The sequence below is a fragment of the Aegilops tauschii genome, chromosome 6 (genome assembly GCF_002575655.3).
Source record: "Aegilops tauschii subsp. strangulata cultivar AL8/78 chromosome 6, Aet v6.0, whole genome shotgun sequence".
Classification (NCBI taxonomy): Eukaryota; Viridiplantae; Streptophyta; class Magnoliopsida; order Poales; family Poaceae; genus Aegilops; species Aegilops tauschii.
Window position 1 is genome coordinate 464638109 of NC_053040.3, and position 21058 is coordinate 464659166.

The 21058-nt window shown below is 51.1% G+C and overlaps 2 protein-coding genes across 2 annotated transcripts; one reads left to right on the top strand and one right to left on the bottom strand.

The window, feature by feature from the left end:
• The first annotated feature begins 3496 nt into the window (after positions 1–3496).
• LOC109736548 (cytochrome c oxidase copper chaperone 2) lies at positions 3497–3952 on the top strand. Its single transcript, XM_020295761.3, has one exon. The coding sequence runs from the start codon at positions 3520–3522 to the stop codon at positions 3748–3750; it is 231 nt and encodes a 76-aa protein (XP_020151350.1). The 5' UTR covers positions 3497–3519; the 3' UTR covers positions 3751–3952.
• A 91-nt stretch (positions 3953–4043) lies between these two features.
• LOC109736547 (serine carboxypeptidase 24) lies at positions 4044–9338 on the bottom strand. Its single transcript, XM_020295760.4, has 9 exons — positions 8757–9338; positions 6086–6193; positions 5897–5992; positions 5706–5798; positions 5450–5535; positions 4906–5345; positions 4716–4811; positions 4518–4623; positions 4044–4439 (listed from the first exon to the last, which is right to left on the bottom strand). The coding sequence occupies exons 1-9, from the start codon at positions 9052–9054 to the stop codon at positions 4296–4298; spliced, it is 1467 nt and encodes a 488-aa protein (XP_020151349.1). The 5' UTR covers positions 9055–9338; the 3' UTR covers positions 4044–4295.
• Positions 9339–21058: the final 11720 nt, after the last annotated feature.

Consider the following 21058-nt stretch of genomic DNA (forward strand, 5'->3'; position numbering starts at 1 on the left):
TTGATCATTTACCAAATCCCAATGGCGTATCGACACTTGAAAAGGTGGTCGGTTGATTCTTCATCCTTTTTGCAACGGGTAATTACCACTACTGGGCCACCCTTGCTTGGCGGTCCGTTTTCTGCCGCTAGTGGAGATGTTGTAGGAAGCAAAGGTTGACAACACATATTTTATATCACTGGTGAGAGGAAACATCGCAGAGTGGTTTGACGTGCCATGTTTCAGCTCATCTATAGTATTAAAGTATAGTTGGCACGTCGTCATTTCACACGCAAACATTAATGCAAAAATAATTTGGAAAACAAACACTGAGTTAGTTTGGAAATCAAGTCATTAATGCACTTAATTAACTAGACAATTAATTACACATGCAATTAATTAGGTTTGTTTAAATAGGGATTTTTTGCACCAAATCGATTTAAGAACTGAGCCATTAATACATTTAATTAACTAGTGAAGCATTTAATTAGTAGTAGCAGGGGTTATTTCCAAACGTATTTATCCTAATAGTGGAGATTCTTTCTGAAACATCCCTTAATCTACCGCTTCGGATGCACCCAAAATAGTTAGGCACCAACTTCGTCACAACACAGGAATACGTTAGATCATGCAATGCATTAGAGTCATCACAAAGAAGAATTGCAGTTAAAGCTATGATCTTCTCAACGAACCAATTATTTCCCTGGTCGTCACGACCCACAGTCGATCTAAGTTTTCATGTGTCACAACTAACATAATCCATGAGAGGGAGAGGGAGAGGATTGACGGCGAAATAGTGGAGAAAATCAACTTATCATCGGTGCCTAAAATCCTAACCAAAATGAGGCAAAAGAAAAATAACTTTCAGAACAATTTCCTCTTTGTACTCCCTCCATATCCTTAGACTTCGCACATTAGGTTTATCTTAAGTCAATATTTTTTAAGTTTGGCCAAGTTTATAGGTAAACAAAAACATTCACAACACCAGATCAATATCATTAGATCCATCATGAAATACATTTGTGTATTGTAGATATTGATAATTTTTAATGTAGATTTGGTCAAACTTTACAAAATTACTCAGTGATCTAAGCGCTCTTATATTTCTTTACGGAGGGAGTAATTCGAATACCGAAGAGAAATAAAAAAAGACAGGAAGTGTGCACTGTCCAAAAAAACAGGAAGGGTGCACTGTCGGAAGAAGAAAAAAACACGAAGTGTGGCCTCCTGGGCTGGGCCGGCCCGGCCTTTTGCTTCCATTTACCCACCTACACTACGTGTTTCTTTTCCTTTCCCTAAAATAATCGTGTTTCTTTCTTAAGCCCCAGGAAGAAGAAGAGGCAGACGCACGGCCACCGCGCGGCCGCCGTCGACACAGAAAATCCGCCCGCCCACGGCGCACAGACCAAAGACGGCAGCGGCGCTCCTCGGTTTCGTCCAGGCAAGTAACCTCTCCTCCCTAGTCCCTTCAATCCCCGCATACACCTCTGTTTAGTCGCCGCGGTTGGGCGTACTTGTGGTGTGGGCTCTGCAAAGAGCAGCGTGAATCGACGGCTGATCCGATGCTGTTATGCGCGTTTAGGATTAAATTACTCGGTTTTCGTGGTTATCCTTGCTCATTCCAGCAGTGGAGCAAGATTTCCTCCATGATTTGGGCCTTCGGGAAAAGAAATTCAGATAGCCGCCTGCTCTGTCATAGATTTATCATAGTTGTCATCAAGATGTGACATTTAGTCTTGTGGTTCCACACTTGAACCTTGGTGCATGAGTTCGGGCTATCTCATATCCCTGCTTCATCTCGCGCAATTCCTATTGCTGCACCGAAATGATCAAAAAAAAAATTGCGGGTAAACCTATCAGTTTTTGTTCGTCAGTAAGTTCAGAGAACACTGCACTGTTCCAATATAAGCTTGTCCTGTTATCCACTAGATTGTAATCAAAGAACGACATAATACTATTTGGTTATTACCGTTGTAATGTACAGATATCTCATGATCAACGGAGGCTGAAGTGCTTTGTATCGCGCGTCGTCTAAGCGAACCCCTCCTCCCCCTCCTTCCTCTCCTCCGAGGCGACCCGGGGGTAACCCTAGCCGCCACAGCCGCGCCCCCTCCTCCCCCTCCTTCCTCTCCGCCGCCGCCTGAGGTGTGCTCCAGCGCGCGCTCGACACCGATGAAGGTGTCGGCGGGGATTCGGCGGCTGCTCATCTCGGGCAGGGCCTCGGCACGCGGGGCGGCGGCCCCGGCAGGTGAGGGTGGGGTGGCCCTGGCGGCGGGCCGCCCTACCGATGCGAGCTAGGCGCCCCCTCGGTCTCGCGGGTGACGAGGTGGCGGCGGTCGGCGGTCGCTGGTGTGCATCCCTCCCCGTAGGTATGCCACTGATGAAGCCCATCCCCTCCGCCCCGATCTGCTCCTTCCTTCGCCAGATCTGGGTCCTGGTGGCTTAGGCCGCTACTCCCGGTTGCTGGTTGCGCGGATCTCGTCGGGCGGGGTTGGATCCGGGGGAAACCCCTGACTGGCGCGGCGGTCACACCAAAGGCGACGCCTTGGGCGCCGTTCCCCTCCTTGGAGGCTGTGGTGTGGATCCTCCCCCCTCCTTCCGTCCCCTGCTAGGTGAAAGCCTAGGTCCCCTGCTTCGGGCGGCGACGGCACGTCCGTGTCGTGTTCCTTCTTGGAGGCACCGTCTGGGGATTGCAGGGGCGGCGAGAGAGTTTGGTTGTGGATGTGATGGTGGCGGGAGACAGCTTGGTTTCTTCATAGGTTGCTGGCTGGAGGGTCCCTGACGACGTTGCCGGTGGGTCGATGCCCACGAGCCTGGGCAAGAGGGGATTGGGTTCCCCTCTTCGGCGACAACGATATACCATTTGGTGGGAGCACTGTGCTCCGGCGAATCCAGCGCTACCCTTTGATCTACTTATCGCTGCTTCCCTTGCTTCTGCGACTGTGGCCGGCAGCTCTCGCCCTTTGGTGCGGCTGAGCCGCAGACGACGATGGTGCTTGTTGGTAGTGTGCCCTGGGCTTGAGGTCCTGCTCTAGTCTCTTCTCCTTGCAGCTTGGAGGCCATCCATTTGGGTTCTGGGGTGAACCGAGCCGCCGTCTGCCGGTACGGCATCCTTCGAGCCAGGATGAAGGGGTAGGGGCCCTTTGCAGAGGCAGTAACAGATGGTGGTCTGGTCCATGGCTGGCTCCGAGGGTGGCTGTGATCACGAAGCTTGCGCGGTCGTGCATTCCTCCCAAGACCCTAGTTTTGTTCTGTTGGTGTAGGTCGTCCAGTAGGGTGTTGGTAGCAGCGTGGTGATGCCTTGGCTCACTCTGATGCTGCCTTGAGTTGTTTTGCTTGAGTTCCTTGTATCCGTCGCTCGGTTTCCTTTTCTTTGCGTTGTAAGCGGTTGTCCTTGTAATCCTGGCCGGTTGATATCTTTGTTAATTCAAAGCCGGGCTCTTCTTGAGCCTTCGTTCCAAAAAAAAACGGAGGCTGAAGTGGATTTTCTCTTTTCCCCGCCCCCGTTTTGCAGATCATACCTGAGTTGCTGCTGCTGAAATGGGCAGCACGGAATCCCCAACGCCCGTGCAAGCACCTGTGTGCTCGATTGTGAACAGTGGCCCAGCAGCTCCTGCCACTGACTCGAAGCCGAAGAAGAAGATATGCTGCGCTTGCCCTGACACCAAGAGGCTCAGAGATGAGTGCATCGTCGAGTACGGGGAGTCTGCGTGCACCAAGTGGATCGAGGCTCACAAGCAATGCCTCCGTGCCGAGGGCTTCAAGGTCTGATTCTTCTCTGAGGATGTTGCATTTGCTTTCATGGATGTTGCAGAACATGCTATTTGAGATTCAGTTAGAGTTGTTGTCTTGTTTTTCAATGCTGTGCCTGTATGGTTTAATGGTTAGCGAGCTTGATACCTGTTTCCATGGGAAATAAATTACTGATGACTGACTTTATGGGTTACCATATGAGAAATTTTCTTGGTGTTCATATTTTTTGCCCATCTCTGCTTTGTTTGGCATGGAAGATGCAATATTCTTGAAATGAAAATTTCATAGTGAAAACTGATAGTAAGACAACATCAAGAATAGAGCCTTCAAGTTTATTTGCTCGTTGCTGCAAATGCCCATGGTTTCCATGGCATAATCACCCTTATTCTCCTCTCATCCTTTTCCCCAGACCAAATCAATCACTCGTCACCTATGAACTAGTACTAGTTATTTTCTACTACTTGCAAGCACTCTACATCACTCTCTCCATCCATCTTACACAGTTTCAGACCTTTAGCTAGGCATCACGCTGCACATCAGCAGTCCATGGCAGGCACGAACCTTCAGGATTTGGGCAATGGCTTCCCAGCCAGGAATGATACGAACATCCTGAAGGCCCTCCTTGGCTGGAACAATGGTACCTCATGCCCTGCGCCTCTCACCGACGCAAATGTCAGTCCTTCATACACCTCAGACCACCCTCCTACCTGCAAATGCAAAGTGGTTTACAGTGCCGCTTTGTTGTATATACTGCAAGTGAAGAGTAGCAATGGCATCATGAGTACCTGACCGGCTGAGTACCATGGGTACCAGCGGATCTTAGTCTTGAGACCAAGGTGGCTGAGCGAAAACCTCGTCGCTGTCACCGGGACAACCGAATCCGTGTCGCCGCTGCATTCACCATTCAAAATAGGTTACATCCACTGAAACAATTTGTACTGCATTGAAGGAAAACTTTGCCTGTTTCAGACTCTTCAGCTTACCTGAACACCCATATCCTGATCCCAGCCTTGATCAGCATCCTGTAGGTCGGCAGCATCGACAACTCGGAGTCGTTCCATGTCTTGATGAGCACATCACTGTCAATGTCAAAACATCCCCTGCTTGTTAATCTTCAATTCAATAGCACGGTCATAGCAAGAACGGAGAAGAAAAGTATGTCTGAAACTGAACCTGCAGGCTGTCCATCTGTAGGGGATCCTGGTGGTGTTGGCGTGCATGGCCCTCTGCACGTCGAGCCGGTTGTAGTACTTCTCGGCGTAGGTCTCGGTGCAGGGGTCGTAGCTGTTGGACCTCCGGCGGATGAGGGTGTCCTTGAACCTGAGCACGGCACGGCGGTGCCTGCGGGGTGCAGTGGAGTTGCCGGATGCCGCAGACGAGTCGGAGGTGGCGTGGCAGGAGGGCGTGTAGATGCTGTACTGGTCGATGTCCCCGAACTCGTGGTTCATGGCGTAGCTCATGGCGCGGTTGCAGGCGTTCGAGACGTTGGCGCTGGTGAAGTTGCAGAGCTTGAGGATGGCCCGGTAGGTGCTGTCGGAGATCATGGCGTGCGTCCACCAGTAGGTCACCGTGCCGATGTTGTCGTAGTAGTTGTCGGTCACCGCGTTCCCCACCTGGGCACATCATCACGATCAGCAAAAGGATGGAAGATTCAGTGCGATCGATCCACCACTGGTGTAATGCTGTAGCTGCTTTTGAGTGTGACTGTGGTGCTCACAAGGATTCCCTTTAGGTTGATGAAGGGGCTCGGCGAAGCCTTGTTGTACTCGACGATCTTCCTCGCCAACTGGGGCACGTAGTGGCCTGGAGATAAAAGGAATTGATCCCAAGAATGAATGTAAGTACTTTTTCAGTTGGGTCATTATTCCTATCATGGTGCTGGTGTGACAGTTATTGGAATTTTTCTCCTGGTGCTGTGAAAGCCAGAGAACTATGGAAAGAAGGCTACCCCACTGAGATCACAAGTAACTCACCGGCGTAGCTTTCTCCGGCGATGTAGAAATCCCGGTGCCGGTACTGCGGGAACCGCGACATCCAGCTGATCAAGAACTGCAGCGAGTCTTGCGCTGCATCACATTCAGACAAGCACATCAAAACCTCTAGATTACAACAGTAAAAAATTTACATGACCCCAAGCCCCAAGGGCTATGCAATGGAGGATTACCGGTCCTCTCGTCGCCGGAGGTCTTGAGATCGGAGGAGGTGTTGGAGTAGGAGAAGCCGACGCCGGCCGGGGACTCCAGGAAGAGAAGGTTCGCCTCTGCATGCAGCAAGAAAATTCAGTTAGTTGAGTGAGTCACCTGTGCCGAACACATCTCCAGGCATAACAACAGCAGGGGTACTAGCGACTCACCTCTGTTCCATGAGTACTTGTTGAGGTAGAGCCCCGTCCCGTTGGGCTTGATCCGGAACGGGCCGATCTCCTCGGACGCGCCGTAAGCCACAGAGGAGCACCCAGGTCCTGAGTAGCAAAATTATTCAGAGAACTGCAAAAAGTAAATAAAAAAAATACAGTACTAGGTTTGCACTCCCGTTTGAAGATTCATCTTGTGTTGCCATGCAAGGAAGTTGTCATGATGCAGCAAGTGAAATGTGCGCGTCAAGTAGGGCCATGCACACTGTGGTTGACAGAGCATGAAGGCAAAAGCTAGGGCCAGACAGACAGACGGCATGGCAGAGATTCAGAGCAGACCACAATCATGATCGATCGGTGCCGACGGGCGACGGATGAACGAGCCAAAGTGACACTGGCAGTTCAACAGCAGTAAATGGTCTAGTGCTTACGGTGAACACTTGTCATTTTAAAACCACATCTACTACTACGGATAAGATATGCTTCTTCTTCTTCTTCAGACAAGCAAAGCGTATCCTAATCGCAAGGGAGAAGAAAAGGGGCGCAGCCAGCAGCAGAGGCGTGCGCCGGCCGTTTCCGCCTGCCCCCAATTCCCGAGGCAGGTCAAAGCAAAACAAACCACGGCCGGCGGCAGCGCGTCGATCGATCACTCTCACACTCGGCGCCAATGCCATGCCATGCGTCTGCGTTCAAGGAGGAAAAGGCCACCGCACACAGGGTCGCCATCTGCATGCACGCGACGCGGATGGATGCAGGCAAGGCAGATGCGCACAGCACGAACACGCAGATCTGCCGGCGCCGATGCAGATCGATCGTACGTAGTGGCCCAACTGCATACTACACAGTGCACAAACCCAATGACTACACATCGCACATCCTTGTGCCTTTGTAAATGCTTGGTGGTATGCGGCAGTGTGGGGCGAGGGTTCTGGTTTGGTGTCTAGCCCCTGGACGCGCCCGATCCGTCGGCGCGTGAGTGATAATGACCAGAGATGGAGCAGAAGGAATAAGCGGCCACTGTAGCATTAGCAACAAAAGGATTAGCATGCAGCGTAAAACAACACTGGAGGAAACAAAGGTGGTGGCCTGGCCTGCCGCTCGCCGGCGCAGCCTTTTTTCCTTTCCGGTGGTCACGCACGCACGCGCTCGCAACCAACCAAACACGTATCTGCCGGCTGGCTGCACGACGCCCACCACAACGTAGCTCATCATTTCGTCCATGGCTCCTGCTGTGGCCCTGGCTGGCCCCCGCCCTCCCTGCATCGCATCGCATGCACCAGTCACGTACGCTCACATGAGGAAGCAGCCAGCCCTGTGGCTAAGATCGCGCGGATCTCCAAGGACGGGGTTCATTCATCAGGGATCAGGCTCCGGCCCGATCGAGCTCTGGACGGCTCTGCATCGGCGACGGCTGGCCGGCTGGCCTCTGCGTCATCGAGGACGACGCCGCGCTGTCGCGCAGGTGTGGTGTGGTGTAGTGTAGTGTGGTACTCCGTTCAGCAGCGCAGGACAGCCGGGACTGCATTTGCAAGGCAGAGGCATGCATGCAGGCACGCAGCCGTCTGGAGAGCCATTTGGATTTTGTACGCAGTGGTGGCGGCGTGATTAGGAGAGGCTAAACACCATGTCCTTGCGTGCAGGTGCATAGGACAACTCTCTCTGCGGTAGCATGTGCAGGCAGTGGGTACTTACTTATGTAAGACGAGTTGTTTACGACTGATAATGGAACGTGCGTGTGACCAAGATACTGAAGACCACGTTCAGAAATCGCAGTAAGCTACTCTGAGGTGGGCTTATTTATTGCCTCATTCCTACGGCAAAAGCATCCAAGAATGGAGTTTAATTACAGCCATTGTCAGTCTGCCTGGCCTCTAATGCCTAATGGTCTATGTTCCTTCTCTCTCTGACTCTCTCCCCTCAAGCTTCATATCAAAAAAGCTAAGCAAAACGTAGTAGTACGATAGAACTTGTCATGCATGTTGCACGGGCAAAGGCCAAGCTGGCACCCTGCGTTCTGCGACTGCGATCCATGCTCGTGTTTCAGGCATCGGTCATGTCCTCGCTCGCACATTTACTACCCGCCTGCGCGCGCATTCACTACCACGTACGTGCCATCCCCATCATACGGATGTACAGCCGCCCCAAACTCCCAAAACGAAAAAAAAATCGCCAGTACGTTGTCCTTCACCAAGGAAGGAATGGGCCAAGCTAGCCTGGAACTATGTCAAGTTTCAGTTCGTACACTTGTGGCCGTTGGATCTTGCTTACATTAATCTGTGTGTGTGCAATGCAACTGTGCATTAAGGTTGGACTTGGAGTAGTATATTGTAATTTGTTGGAGAGGCAGAGGAGAATCATGGGGCTTTCCCTTGGTTACTGTGGCTACCCAGGCGTGTTGGCAACGAGTTTGAACAACTTTGAAGTTGGTGTCGAAAGCCCCGGAAAGTTTCATCCTTTTAAAAACTCCAAAAGGTGGCGAAAGTAAGCGTAGGATGCTCATCATGATCGGGAGACCGCAGGAACGGTTTCGGTCAACACGATCAGTCAGACTCTGAACCGACCGTGAGAGTGAGTGAAGAAAGGACTAAACTAAACAAGCACACAGTGATTTCCAGACGAAATCATGGGACAAGCATACGAAGGAATTAAGGAATGTGCTTGGTTTGCTTACCGCCGTTAAGCCAGAGGACGAGGGGCTTGCTGGCCTGGTCGCCGCCGGCGGCCTCGGTGAGCCAGTAGAAGAGCGCGCGCCCGTGCCGCTCGCTCACCGTCACGTACCCGGAGTACTGCGCGAACGCCACCGCCGGCTGCCCCGGCAGCGCCTCCACCCGGTCCCGCGCCCGCTGCTCCGCGCCAGGGTCGGCGGCGACCAGGCCGGCAGCGGCTCCAGCCGCCAGCCACAGCACGAGGACGCTCGCCACGGCGCCCACAACGCCGCCGCCGCCCGCCACTCCACGCCGGGTCGCCATTGACAAGACAGCTCTTGTCGGAATGTCGTGGTAGTGGTACTAGCTACGGGATGGAGCGCGTGCAGACGAGCTGGCCGCGGCCGCGGGGCGCAGTGGTATTTATCGTGGTGGCGCGAGCTCAGCTCAGCTCTGAGAGAGGTGGCTGGTGGGGGTGGTGGCGCGCATGCAGACGCAATAATGCGGCATCGGATCGGGCGAGAGCGACGGGCGGACGGGCATGGGCGGCTCTGCGGAGCATTTAAGCCCGGGAGCTCAGCAGCAGCTCGGTGTGAGCGTTCATGGCGTGGGCAGGGGAGAGGACGGAGGGCAGGTGAGTGAGGTGAGGGTGAGCTACGCTGCGGTGCGCTGCGGGCGGTAGCTGAGGGGAGCCTACGCCGCCATTAATACCCCTCCGTCCCGTCGACGACCTTGGGTATACCCCTACGTAGAGTGCGTCGCTTGAGACGGGGCGCGGGGGGAGGCTGGCTGGCTGGCTGGCTAGAGATTGACCACGGGAGGGCATTAATGCGGTGGCTTGCACACTCCAGCTACCACTGGGCACTGCACTGGTGCACTGCGGGCTCTCGGTCGCTTTCTACGGCGCCGGGTGATTCCTCACTGTTGATGAGTGCTTCTTGCATGCTCCATGCGCTATGAAACAGGGCAAAAGGTGGCCCGGCTGCAGATGGGATTTACGAGTGGAAAGGTTTTACGAGCTTTCTGTGTGGGACAAGCGAAATAAAAGTCACTGTGTCTGTGTGACACAGTGACACACTAACCCTTGTCTTACTAGTAGGACGAGTGCACAACATGATGGGTTCCGTTGATGCGTGGTAGGTACGTGGCGTCGGGTGGTTGGCCGGTCAATAATGCTAGAGCTACAAAAACCTACTACAAAGGTTTACTTAACCTTTCAAAGTAATTTTCTCTCCAAGAATGCTAGACGTACGGGGTCATACAGGCTTCTACAGACTCCTTTCTAACCAACTAAACATGCCCCTCCCCCCTCCCCTAATTTTCAGATGGGTGAGGCCCCTCCCATCCCTCTGTCCAATCACAATTTGCCACCTTGAACGAACACTGTAAAACCCTGTAAGGCTCTGTCGATGTAGCATCTCTGTTTTCTGTCTCCCCTGATTTTAGGTAGGGATGAGCCCCTTACCTCCCTATTGCCAATCACAATCCTCCACATTCATTTCTACATAAAATCTTAAAATAAACCTTTGTAGATGTAGCGTTACTCGTTGGCCAGGTGGCCCGTACGTACACAGGACAAATGAAGACAGCATCGGATCGTACGTGGCAAGCAACATGCTAACATTGACAGCACGAGGACAGCAGGGAAGCGTGTACCGGATGGGTTCGATCAGTCGCCTTGGTAAGGAGCAAGCAAGCGATAGAGTAGTCGAGGGTCTGACTGGGTTGGGTTCGTCCTGCTCGATCGTATACTGTGTATTATTGCACCTGCACCTGGCAAATTTGACTTATGAATGAAATCATTTCATAAAATAAACTGCCTCTAAATTTTTTTTCACTCAGCTGACCTTTTTTATGGCACCCGACATGAAGGCGCCACACTACACTGTGCAACGCCTCACAGATAGGCGCTACACGCCTGGCCAGCATCGCACCTGTGTGATACGAAAATTACTAAGTCAGTGTGCAGCGTCGGAGAGCTAGGCGCCACACTATGCAGTGTAGCGCCTAGCCTCTAGGAGTTGCACTAGTGGTTGCTTAGGCAACCACTAGTGCAGCGCCTGAGAGCTAGGCGCCACACTGCAAGCAACCACTAGTGCAACGCCTAGAGGCTAGGCGCTACACTGTATAATGTGGCGCCTAGCTCTGAGGCGCTGCAGATTGACTTAGTAATTTTTAGGCAGTCCGGGGTGCGACGCTGGCCAGGCGTGTAGTGCCTAGCCACTAGGCGTTGCACTAGTGGTTGCCTACCCAATGAAGCAACCACTAGTGCAACGCCTAGAGGCTAGGCGCTACATTGTATAGTGTGGCGCCTAGCTCTTAGGCGCTGCACATTGACTTAGTAATTTTTAGGTAGTCCGGGGTGCGACGCTGGCCAGGCGTGTAGCGCCTATCTGGGAGGCGTTGCACAGTGTAGTGTGACGCCTTCGTGTCGGGCGCCACTAAAAAAATCAGCTGAGTGATTCTTTTTAAGAACAGTTCATTTCGTGAAATGATTTCATCCACATGTTAAAATTGTCAAATTTGTCCCTGCACCTGCACCTGGAAATCAGCCGATCATTGCTTCCGACGTGCATTGTGCCGACGCATACGGACGGACCGATCGATGAGAACCAAGGAGCCCATACCATGCCATGCCATGCCCCCGTACTCCACGTCGTCGTGCTCACATGCATGCATGTAAACTGGACCGTCGAATTTCTTGGAAGATAATATCAAGAGGCTCACATGCGCGCGCGTTGGCGATGGCGTGCGTAGCCGGATTTGCAGTGACGACGACACACGGACACGGTCGAGCTCCGAGCTCGAATCTTCCCATTCCTGTGACTCCAACCACTGATTTGTCCACACTGCTCGTAGCTAGACAAACGCTACGACCCTGCTTATTATTCAATCACAACCCGTCAAATTTCTTCGTCAATGGCGCTTTGCAGGTAGCGGCCGGAGCGCGCAAAGGATCGGGAGGATGTTTGACACGTACGGCGCGCTGCATGCCTGCGCGCGGGAAATATTTAATTTCGCGTCACGTACGTACAGCTCAGGGGAATCAGGGGCAGCAGCTAGCTATCCATGATCTGACGTTTTGACAATTTTGACCGCCGGATCGATTAAACAAAGTTATTCCGTGTGTCCCGCGGCCATGAGGGCCCAATAATTTCGTCTGGCAGGATCATTTTCGCCTGTCCCCTGGCGAGAGGCAGGCGAGAATGATGCCCGTCACGTCTCGCTCTCCGTAAACGTACGATATCATTTGTTAAGCTCTCACGCTGTACTAACCCATAAATGGCAAGAAGAAAGCTCCCGTGGTGTGCCCGTACAATTATTGAGTTTTACCATTTGTCCCGCGCCATGATTCATCCTGAAAAGAGAGCATAATTATTGGAGTTGATAACGAATGAAACCGCGCACCCAGCAGATGAGCCGTACTTTTTTTTTTGGCGATGAGATGAACCACACTACCTTGTACACGTAGCTAGGAAGATGATGGCCTCTTCTAAGACTTGGGGTTCAGGTCAGATGCACCTCCTATTGACGAAGCGTTTCCATTCCCACTCTCCTCCAGCGAAACCCTAGGATGTAGGGCGGCGGTGGGGGGCGAGGACCCTCGCTGTTTTGAACCGATGATGGTAGGGTGAGATTTCTAATTTAGGTTTAGGTGTCCATCTGCTGATGTGCGTCTTGGTCCTCATTGCTTTGACGATGCTTCTTCAGGCTTGTCTATATGATGTTGTCCTAGGAAGTGAATGGCGCGGTTGTGTGCATCTTGGTCTGAGACCAGCTTCGACCAATGAAGATTGGTTAGTTTCGACCTCGTCATGGAGCATGTGGGAGTTGCATTCTTCGACTCCTTGTGGCCGGATCTAGGGCGTTATACAAGCCCTCTTCGACATTTTCTTCTCCGGGACGGCGATTTGCTACACAGATCATGGTCCCCAGCATCTTTTCGTCTACATCGACAACTTTCCTGTTATTCCTTTTACAAGCTCATGGGTTATTTTGTTCGCCGGAACCAAAACCCCCCAAAACGACGACGAACTTCACTCACGGACGCATCGCCAATGGTTGCACGAGGAAGAATACTTCGGCACCTCGAATAAATTTGAATGTTTTTCTATAACGGTGTTTTTCCATGGATGCTAACATTCCTAATTTATTGCCTAGACTAAGCTTACGCAGTCCGTTGCGTGGAAGTACGCACCTAGTAGGCGCGCGGCATCTCTGTTCTGTTGCGGAGTCTTGTCGGGATGCATGCCCAGCTCCTTTACGCATGCATGCATGCTTGATTAACCGCGCCTGCCTGGCTACAAACAGAGCAGTCCCCGCCCCAACATGACCCCGCTACACTTTTATTGCACCTAGTATATCTCCTCGCTAGGGTAGAGCCGTAGAGGATTATCTCCGCATTGATCACACCCTTTCCCTTGAAGCAAGCAAGCAAGCACCACGCATTTCCGTTTGTGTAACTGTACGTACCCTCTATGCATGCAGAGTTGCGGACCCGGGCCTCTCTCTCACTGTCGCACGGCTCCAAGAAGCCTCTGGCCCTGGCCCCCGTTACCATGTTTGTGTTGCGTTGCTCTCTGTAAACAGTGCTATCTACACACGGCGTGTCTGCATTCGCAAGCAACAGAGATCGGGAAAGCATATAGTTATAGCCAGCAGTGCCACCTTCCTTCCTTCCTTGATACACACGCCGGTGCCTGGCCTCACTCGCCGCACTTGGAAATTATGTCCCTGCCATTTCGATGATCCACAGAACACAGAAGATGCCCCTGCGCGCTGCTGCACCGGCCATGGGGTATGGTGCATTATTTCTATAACAGCGCAGAGCCAAAACTAGCAATCCCGAGTTAGTATAGCAAGCTAGGTACTAATCAAATGTGCTCAGCTCTTGTGGGTGCGACGAATTAGCACAACAGGGCCGGCAACGGTGTCAGGCTGATAAGACGGATCGCTGTACGAAGGCCGTAGTAATAGTTTATCAGCCGTGAGCTACTGTGGTAGCTAGAGTGATACTACTCGTAGCACGTAGCTGCCCGGCGGAATTGAAGTCGTTGCATGGCAATGGGAATTGATGGTTTGTGTGATCCCGACCTGTGAAGGAGGAGGACCGGGCAGCCGCTGCGGCTTGGCCGGCCTAGCTAGGAAGATAGGATAGGACCCTGCAGTACAGATATCGCGCTGAAACTTTTCCGATTAGCTGAGACCTTTTTGTGGTAGGCTTTCCGGTTGGGAGGGCCGAGGGAGCAGTAATGGCGGTTCCATTTCCGGTGGCGCAGGGTGGGAGCCGCACCTCCCTCCCGGTCGTATGAACAAATCGGCAGGCGTTTGGCGCACGGATTAATGCCGGTTTATTACTGCTCTGCCAATGTTTTCCTCTTTCTCATGGCAAGAAGATGCAGCTTGCGAGGAATTGGCATAGCTGACTGACACGAGGACCATTCTATAACTTGCGTTCAGGCCCACCTGTCAACTGGTATGGGTATAGCTGTCAGGTAGGGCCGGGTGATCTGCTGTACCTCTTAATTGAAGGGCTAGAAACGTGGGATGATTCAAAAAATCGCAACCATGTTACATGAAACTCTTGTCGGTGGGAATGCATTGCATCTTATAACGTGGACTTACGGATTTCGGTTTGTTGTTGTCAACATTTTTACCCTTTATTTATTTATTTATTTTTGACATATCCCCATAGATGGGCGCCCCCGCGTCGCCCTCCCGCTAGGGCGGCTCGGGTGAAAACCCTAGCCCCCGCCGCCGGGCACGTCCATCCTCCCCCTCCCCTCCGCCGCCGCTAGAGGAGGTCGTCGGGCGAAGCCCCAGGCGGCTGATGGTGGCGGCGGAGGCTCTCTTCCCCCCGCGCCAGATCAGGTGAGGCGGGTCACCCATGGCGCCGGGGCGCTTTTCTCCCCCGATCTGCGTCGCGGCAGCGCGGCTGTTCGTCCTGGGCGATGGCGCAAGGTGGCGGCGCGATGCTGGGCAGGGGCGGCAGAGCTGCTAGGCTTCGAGGAGGATCTGGTGGCGCCGGGCGTTCGATGGGCTCGCAGGTTCATGGCGGCCTTGGTCGCGGTGGCCGGCGGCGCGGCCTGTCGGCGACGGCTGGATCCCGGGGCGGCGGCCCTGGAAGGTGATGGCGGGTGAAGCTCGGGCTTCCCGCGGCGGCATGGCGTGGTGCTGTACCTATCCAAGGCGGATCTGCATCACCGATCTCGTGGTTTTGCCGCGGATTGGTTCAGGTCAGAAACGGTGGTGAGCGTGCGGGATCCATCTCGGCGGCTCTCGCAGTTTGGCGAGGTGGGGTGGGAGCCCTCCTCCCAGGTTCCAGTGGTGGCGCATTCAGGCAGTGGCCGGTGCGCCAGGGCTCCTATGGTGGCACTGCTGTTGCGGTTGGTCGCCGGATCTAGGCGGCTAGATCTAGGGCTTTGAAGGCGGTCGAGACAGTGCACAGGTTGTCGGGTGGTTTCCTTGGGACGGATCCGGGTGAAACCTTGGTCTTCGGTCGTTGGCCAGAGCCGGTGATGACGATGCCCTTATCATCATTTCTTTCATGAAGGCATCATCGAGGTGAAGCTCCCAACCCCACCCAATACCTCCGGGGGAAACCCTAGATCAGCTGATCGGATGACGGCGGCATTCATGTGTCGTTGCCCCCTTGGGGGCGGCATTCTTGGAGATGCACTCGTGCTCGAGGGACCAGCGGATGGCTTCTTCGGTGGAGCGGTGTTTATTTCTACATATTCGTGGCGGCGGTTCTCGGCGGCATGGTGCAGTGGAGGCTTGGCGTCAGATGTGTGGCGATGGACACGCGCAGGAGGTCGACGTTGTCTGGTGTCGTGGTGCTCATTGAGAGTGCAGTGGAGGCCTGACAAGGTCGATGTGTCAGTGCATGCTTTGAGGATGGACCGAGGGAAGACGGAGGTGACGGCCCTTTGCAGCGTGTGCCTGTGGTACTCATTGAGAGTGCGCCAGACCGGAGTGTTACTCAGTCCCGTCTATGTGGCTTGGATGGGGCATCCGGCGTTAGATGTTAGACTTTTGTGCGATGTCTGTTTGGTATTTGGCCCAGACATTCGGCACCCCTTCATCAAGAGGATAGAAGTAGCGACAGGTGTCGTCTAGATGGTGGCCTCGGGCCTACTATTGTATTACTTTGCAAGATCTTTGTGAATAATATATAATATGACCGCATGCATCTCCCAGATGCAGAGGCCGGGGGTGATTCCTCCTTTTTTTTAAACACGCAAAGTTGTTGGCATGTCGGAGAGGGATCCAGCTTGCACTGGAGGTGGGCGCCCGGAAGATCTTCATCGAGATGGACAACCAGGGTGCGATGCAAGATTTGTCGAGGTCAGAGCTGTTGAGATCCCGGCATGGTCCTCTCGTCGAAGAGATCAAAGAACTACTCGCCTCTCAGGATGATTTCCGTGCGGTTTGGGCTAGACGCTCCCTCAACCGTGCGGCGCCTAATCTAGCTAGATACGGCTACCTTAATAAATTATGTAAGACTTGATTTTCTGTTCCTCCGGATTGTATTTGCGGCGTTATAGTGCCTGAGGCCACCTAGTTAATAAAAGGCAGCAACGTTGACCCTAAAAAACGCTTTTATATTATGGGACGGAAGGAGTAGTTACAAATACAAATAATGTATCACAATCTACATTAGTGATTTTTTTTTCATACCATGCAAACCTGCATTTTAGAAATGTGATCTACGTAACGAGTACCTGCGAGGCCCCACATATATATAAACCAAAAGAAAAGAAAAAGTAGCTCATGAAGGAGCCCTGAGATAATGAGCAACACTGTTTGCAGATCTATGCATCTTGCACGATACGCCCATATTTCCCATGATCATTGATCATTATTGGATGACATAAACGAAAGAGAGGGGCCGAGGTTGGGTGGTTGACATAAGTAGATCGTGCATGCATGCACTTGGAAATATAGGTTTGATTAGCACTGCCACGCCGAAGCGTCAATCTTCAGCCGTACGTACCACCAACCATGCGTGAAGTTTCACCGATGAGCATTTCTTCAGAGGAAGGACGACATGCCTGGCCACGGAACGGAAGTACGCATGGCGTACGTACCATTGCCGTTCAAAATGAAGCGGGCCAGCAGGTGTGCGGCACGCGCGTTCGACCGGATGCACGCACCGCGCGCACAGGAGCGCGCGCCCCAGCTAATAAGCAGTGCGGGCTGTGCCCACAAACACACATGGCTCAGATCGACAGGACCATCCACATGACATGCGACTGTGCAAGCAGAGCACGCACCCGGGCTAGCCAGATCCTGAAAAAGAGGCTTTCTCCGAGTATGCCAACTGAACTCGCCGGTGAATAATGGCCGTGTGGTGACCATGTCGGAGGTGCTAGGGACTGTTGGAGTACTTGTTTTGTTCGGATGCGGCATCATTTCGGACGTCGAAACGGGACGGAACTCGGCTCCAAGTTGCATTGATCGGCCGGTCGTGAGGTTCACACGAGGGCACGCATGCATGCATGGGAGACAGCAACTAGCGCTGTTGGGGGTGTGGGGGTTGACGGGGACGGGGACGGGACGGCCACCCGATGATCGATCTGATCGTCCGTCTGGACCTCGTGGTGGTGGTCTATGTCGGCGATCCGGCATGTACGCATGCCCGACGACCGGCTGGTAGAACTTATTCTAGCACGTAGCCAACTTGCCATGCCCCGGATCGAGCGGTGGACGTACGTACGGTGTGGGTGAACGGACGGTACTGCCTGACATGTCGTCGCGTATGGACGGCCGCCAAGGACTCACGGAGAAGAAACCATGATGGCGAGGGCCAGTGGCGAGGCCGGCCGTGTGCGCCCCTCGCTGGCTCGCACCGCCACTAGTGTCTTTCTGCTCGGCCCTGCACGCCGCGACCATGCAAAGCACGTACGTTTCAAATCAAAAGTCTCGAACCCTCTCGTCGTCCGGTCCCAACGTAGCAAAAGGCCGGCCGGCCGGCACCGCTCGTGGTGCCTGCATGCCTGGATCTGGATGCCATTTTGGAGATAAAAGATACGTCTTCTTTTTTAGATAGCGAACCGCTCGTGCCACGCGGATAAAGATATCGTGTTCGTGGTGCGCATCCGTTCAAGGACACTTTGCCGCCATTCCAATTTCGATGACGACAATGCGACTGACCGATGGCGCGACAAGGTCTTCTCTCCTTTTTTTTCGCGTCATAACACGGTGCCGTAGCTGCTGCTCATGCTTGCTTCTCGAGTGCCAGTCGCAACTTGCACGCAGTATAAGGAGATGTGAATCGACGTAGGTCTAGAACGGTAAGGGCATATCTAACGGCAATCCACAAATTTCCTCGCGGAGCCGTCCGTGGATAAGGTGAGACCAGTCCGCGGAAATGGATGCAAGAAACCGGCATTCAATGTTGGTCGCTTACATTTTAACCCACATTTAAACTAAACTAACGAAATTTATGCAAACCGACTGATATTCATCGAAGTTTGAATCGAAAATAGTATGAATCTTTCATACATAGCATGCAAACTAAGTCTAGTACAACAATGCCTCAAATTCGACTAGATTAACCGGATGTTCAACAAGTTTTTCATTAACGGATCATGCCCTTCCATACATACTCCTCCTTCACCTTCATCCAACAGTGTGTCTACGTAAATGGTCGTCCCTCTGTCCCGTGATACACCACGACAGTACGTGCGGACTACGTAATGTGTAGACCGGCATTGAGTGAATGAATCAATCGACAAGTTGACCAAAAGGAAGCAAAACTTACAATCTTGTCCTCTGCCACGTGCAATGGTCACCTTGCCTCTAGCTGACGAACCACGTCACAAAACTTGGTGACACTGATATGGATTGCGTACCAGTGATGCGACAACAACCTGACGTTGTGTTGTTGAATGATGTACACATTCATGCACTTGCAGCCAGAAGCCCCCCCCCCCCTGCTCGTACCTACGAAATCCACGGATACGACCAACCATGCATCAAACAAGAACTCATCCTCCATGTTCGAGTAGCTCGCCATCCTTCGTACTCTGAAGAACGACATAGCGATCGAAAATAAGCTCAATGGTGTTTGACCAAATACCCGCTAAGCGTGGTGTCCACCATGGAGGTCGTCGACAGGGGGGCGTTGTGTACCTGGGTACAAACAGCTCTAGGGCGGACAATGCCGTCGTAGAGGCGAGCGGGCGCGTCGTTGCTGGTTGCGGACGTCTGACAATGCCTATGTGGCGGCCAGAGGCGCACAGCAATTGCGACGCATGTGGACGGTGCAGATGCAAAGTAAGGGGAAGAATGGGCGGAGTGAAAGGAAATAGGACGGGGAGGGGGATTGGGTGGACCGGGTATGTCAGAGTTCTATGTGTCTGATCTCTGGATTCCCGCAGAACTCCCCACATTGTCTTCAATTTACGGGAGAAAGTGCGTCTGGACCGCGCTGCTGACTGACACAGGACCGTATTGGATGGCTTCCGCGATCCGGACAACAGGGTCTGAATGGATGCCGGCGGTTTGAGGGTCAACGTTGGAGATGCCCTAACAAGACTCGGCGCTTCTCGGCAAGCTAGTGCACTGTAACTTATTTTTTTCGAGAATCGCTAGTGCACTAAAGCTATTTTTTTTAGAACTTAGTGCACTACAGCTGTGCAGGATGGACTGGCTCCAGTAGCCACTACCCAGTAGGGTCGGGGCTCGCGCTCTGTCATCGTCATTAGCTCGGTAATGGAATTAACTCTTTACTTACTACTTTGTGTGCTTTTTTATTATTTCTAGATCGTTCACGGGCTCCAGTGACTCGATGGATGTCACACTGAAGGCAGCCGTCGGATTGGGCCAGCCCAGCGCGGACACGGGGCTCCAACGTTTTTCCTTTCTTTATTTTTTCCTTTTTTATTCTTTTTTGTTGTATTCTTTCTACAATTACTTACATTTCGAAATATAATGAGTATGTCTACTATAAATTCACTTTATATAAAAAAGTTGAAAAAGTTAGTCAGACATACAAAAAAACTGTACAATGCGTATGGAAAAAATATAAATAAAAAAACTAGGTTTGCATTATTTTAAAACATGTTAATCATGCATTTAAAAACTGTTACTTGTGTATAGAAAAGATGCCTCCAATGATACGAAAAATGTATAAAAAAAATGGACAATGTGCATGGATAAAAGTAGACATCAAAAATATATAAGTTTTTTAAACTGTTAATCATGTATTAGACAATGTTAATGTGTATATAAAAATGTCCTAATGTATAGAAAAAATAATGGAATGTATACGAACAAAGTAGAGATAAAAATAAGTTTCAGAAATTTAATCATGAATTTTGAAAATGATAAACATGTATATATAAAATATTTCTGATGTATACAAATAATGTACAATGTTTACGGAAGACATAACAATATATGTTTGAAAAATTGCAATCATGTAAGTTCAAAATATAAACCTGGTGCATACAACAAATGTACAAAGAAAACCTATAAATCCCAAAAAGGAAACACAAAAAAAATACAAAGTAAACAAAAAGGACTATAAAAAACTACAGTAAACCAAATAAGAAAGAAAAATGAGATAATAGAAAAAATGGTAAATGTGAAAAAAAGATGAAAATAGAAACTAAAGTAAACAACTAAAGAGAAAAAGATTGAAAGCAAAAGGAAAAGAAAACAAAAATAGAAAAACGAAGGAAATAAACGGACGAGACCATACATTAAACAAGCACGAGTGCTATATCTCGCATTAAGTGAGACCGAAGCACCTCTCGCGTTGAGGCTATGGTATCAGGCTATCCCGCTAGCGTATATTTACCGGAAAACGGAGTTGAAAAAGGAGCCCACAAGGGACCGATCCTAGGATCTACTCGTTGCATAGCGGCACAATTAGCGCTGACTTCGAGTTCCTTACAATTAATAGGGCACGGTCTACTACAATAAAAAGAGACGACTTTTGCACATTTTGTTATAATTATTTTCTTCGGTTTTTATTTCCTTCTTGGTTTTCAATGCTTTTATCTTTTCTTTCTCCATTTCTTCTCTTTTATTTTGTTTGCTTTTTTACTTTTTCTATTCTTTTTTCCTTCATTTTTTTCATTCTTTTTACATTTTTTTTGTTTTTTTCGCTTTGATCTATTTAGTTTATTTTTTTTATTTTTTTCGTGTCTTTGTTTTTGGTTTTTGTTCTACATTTTAGCATATGTCAACAACATTTTTCGACAACATGTTTAATATTTTTCCAATATGAATGTAGCATTTTTTATTACATAGTGAACGTTTATTCCACATACATTTTCAAATGCTTAATTAACATTTTTTAATACACTGTCAACAT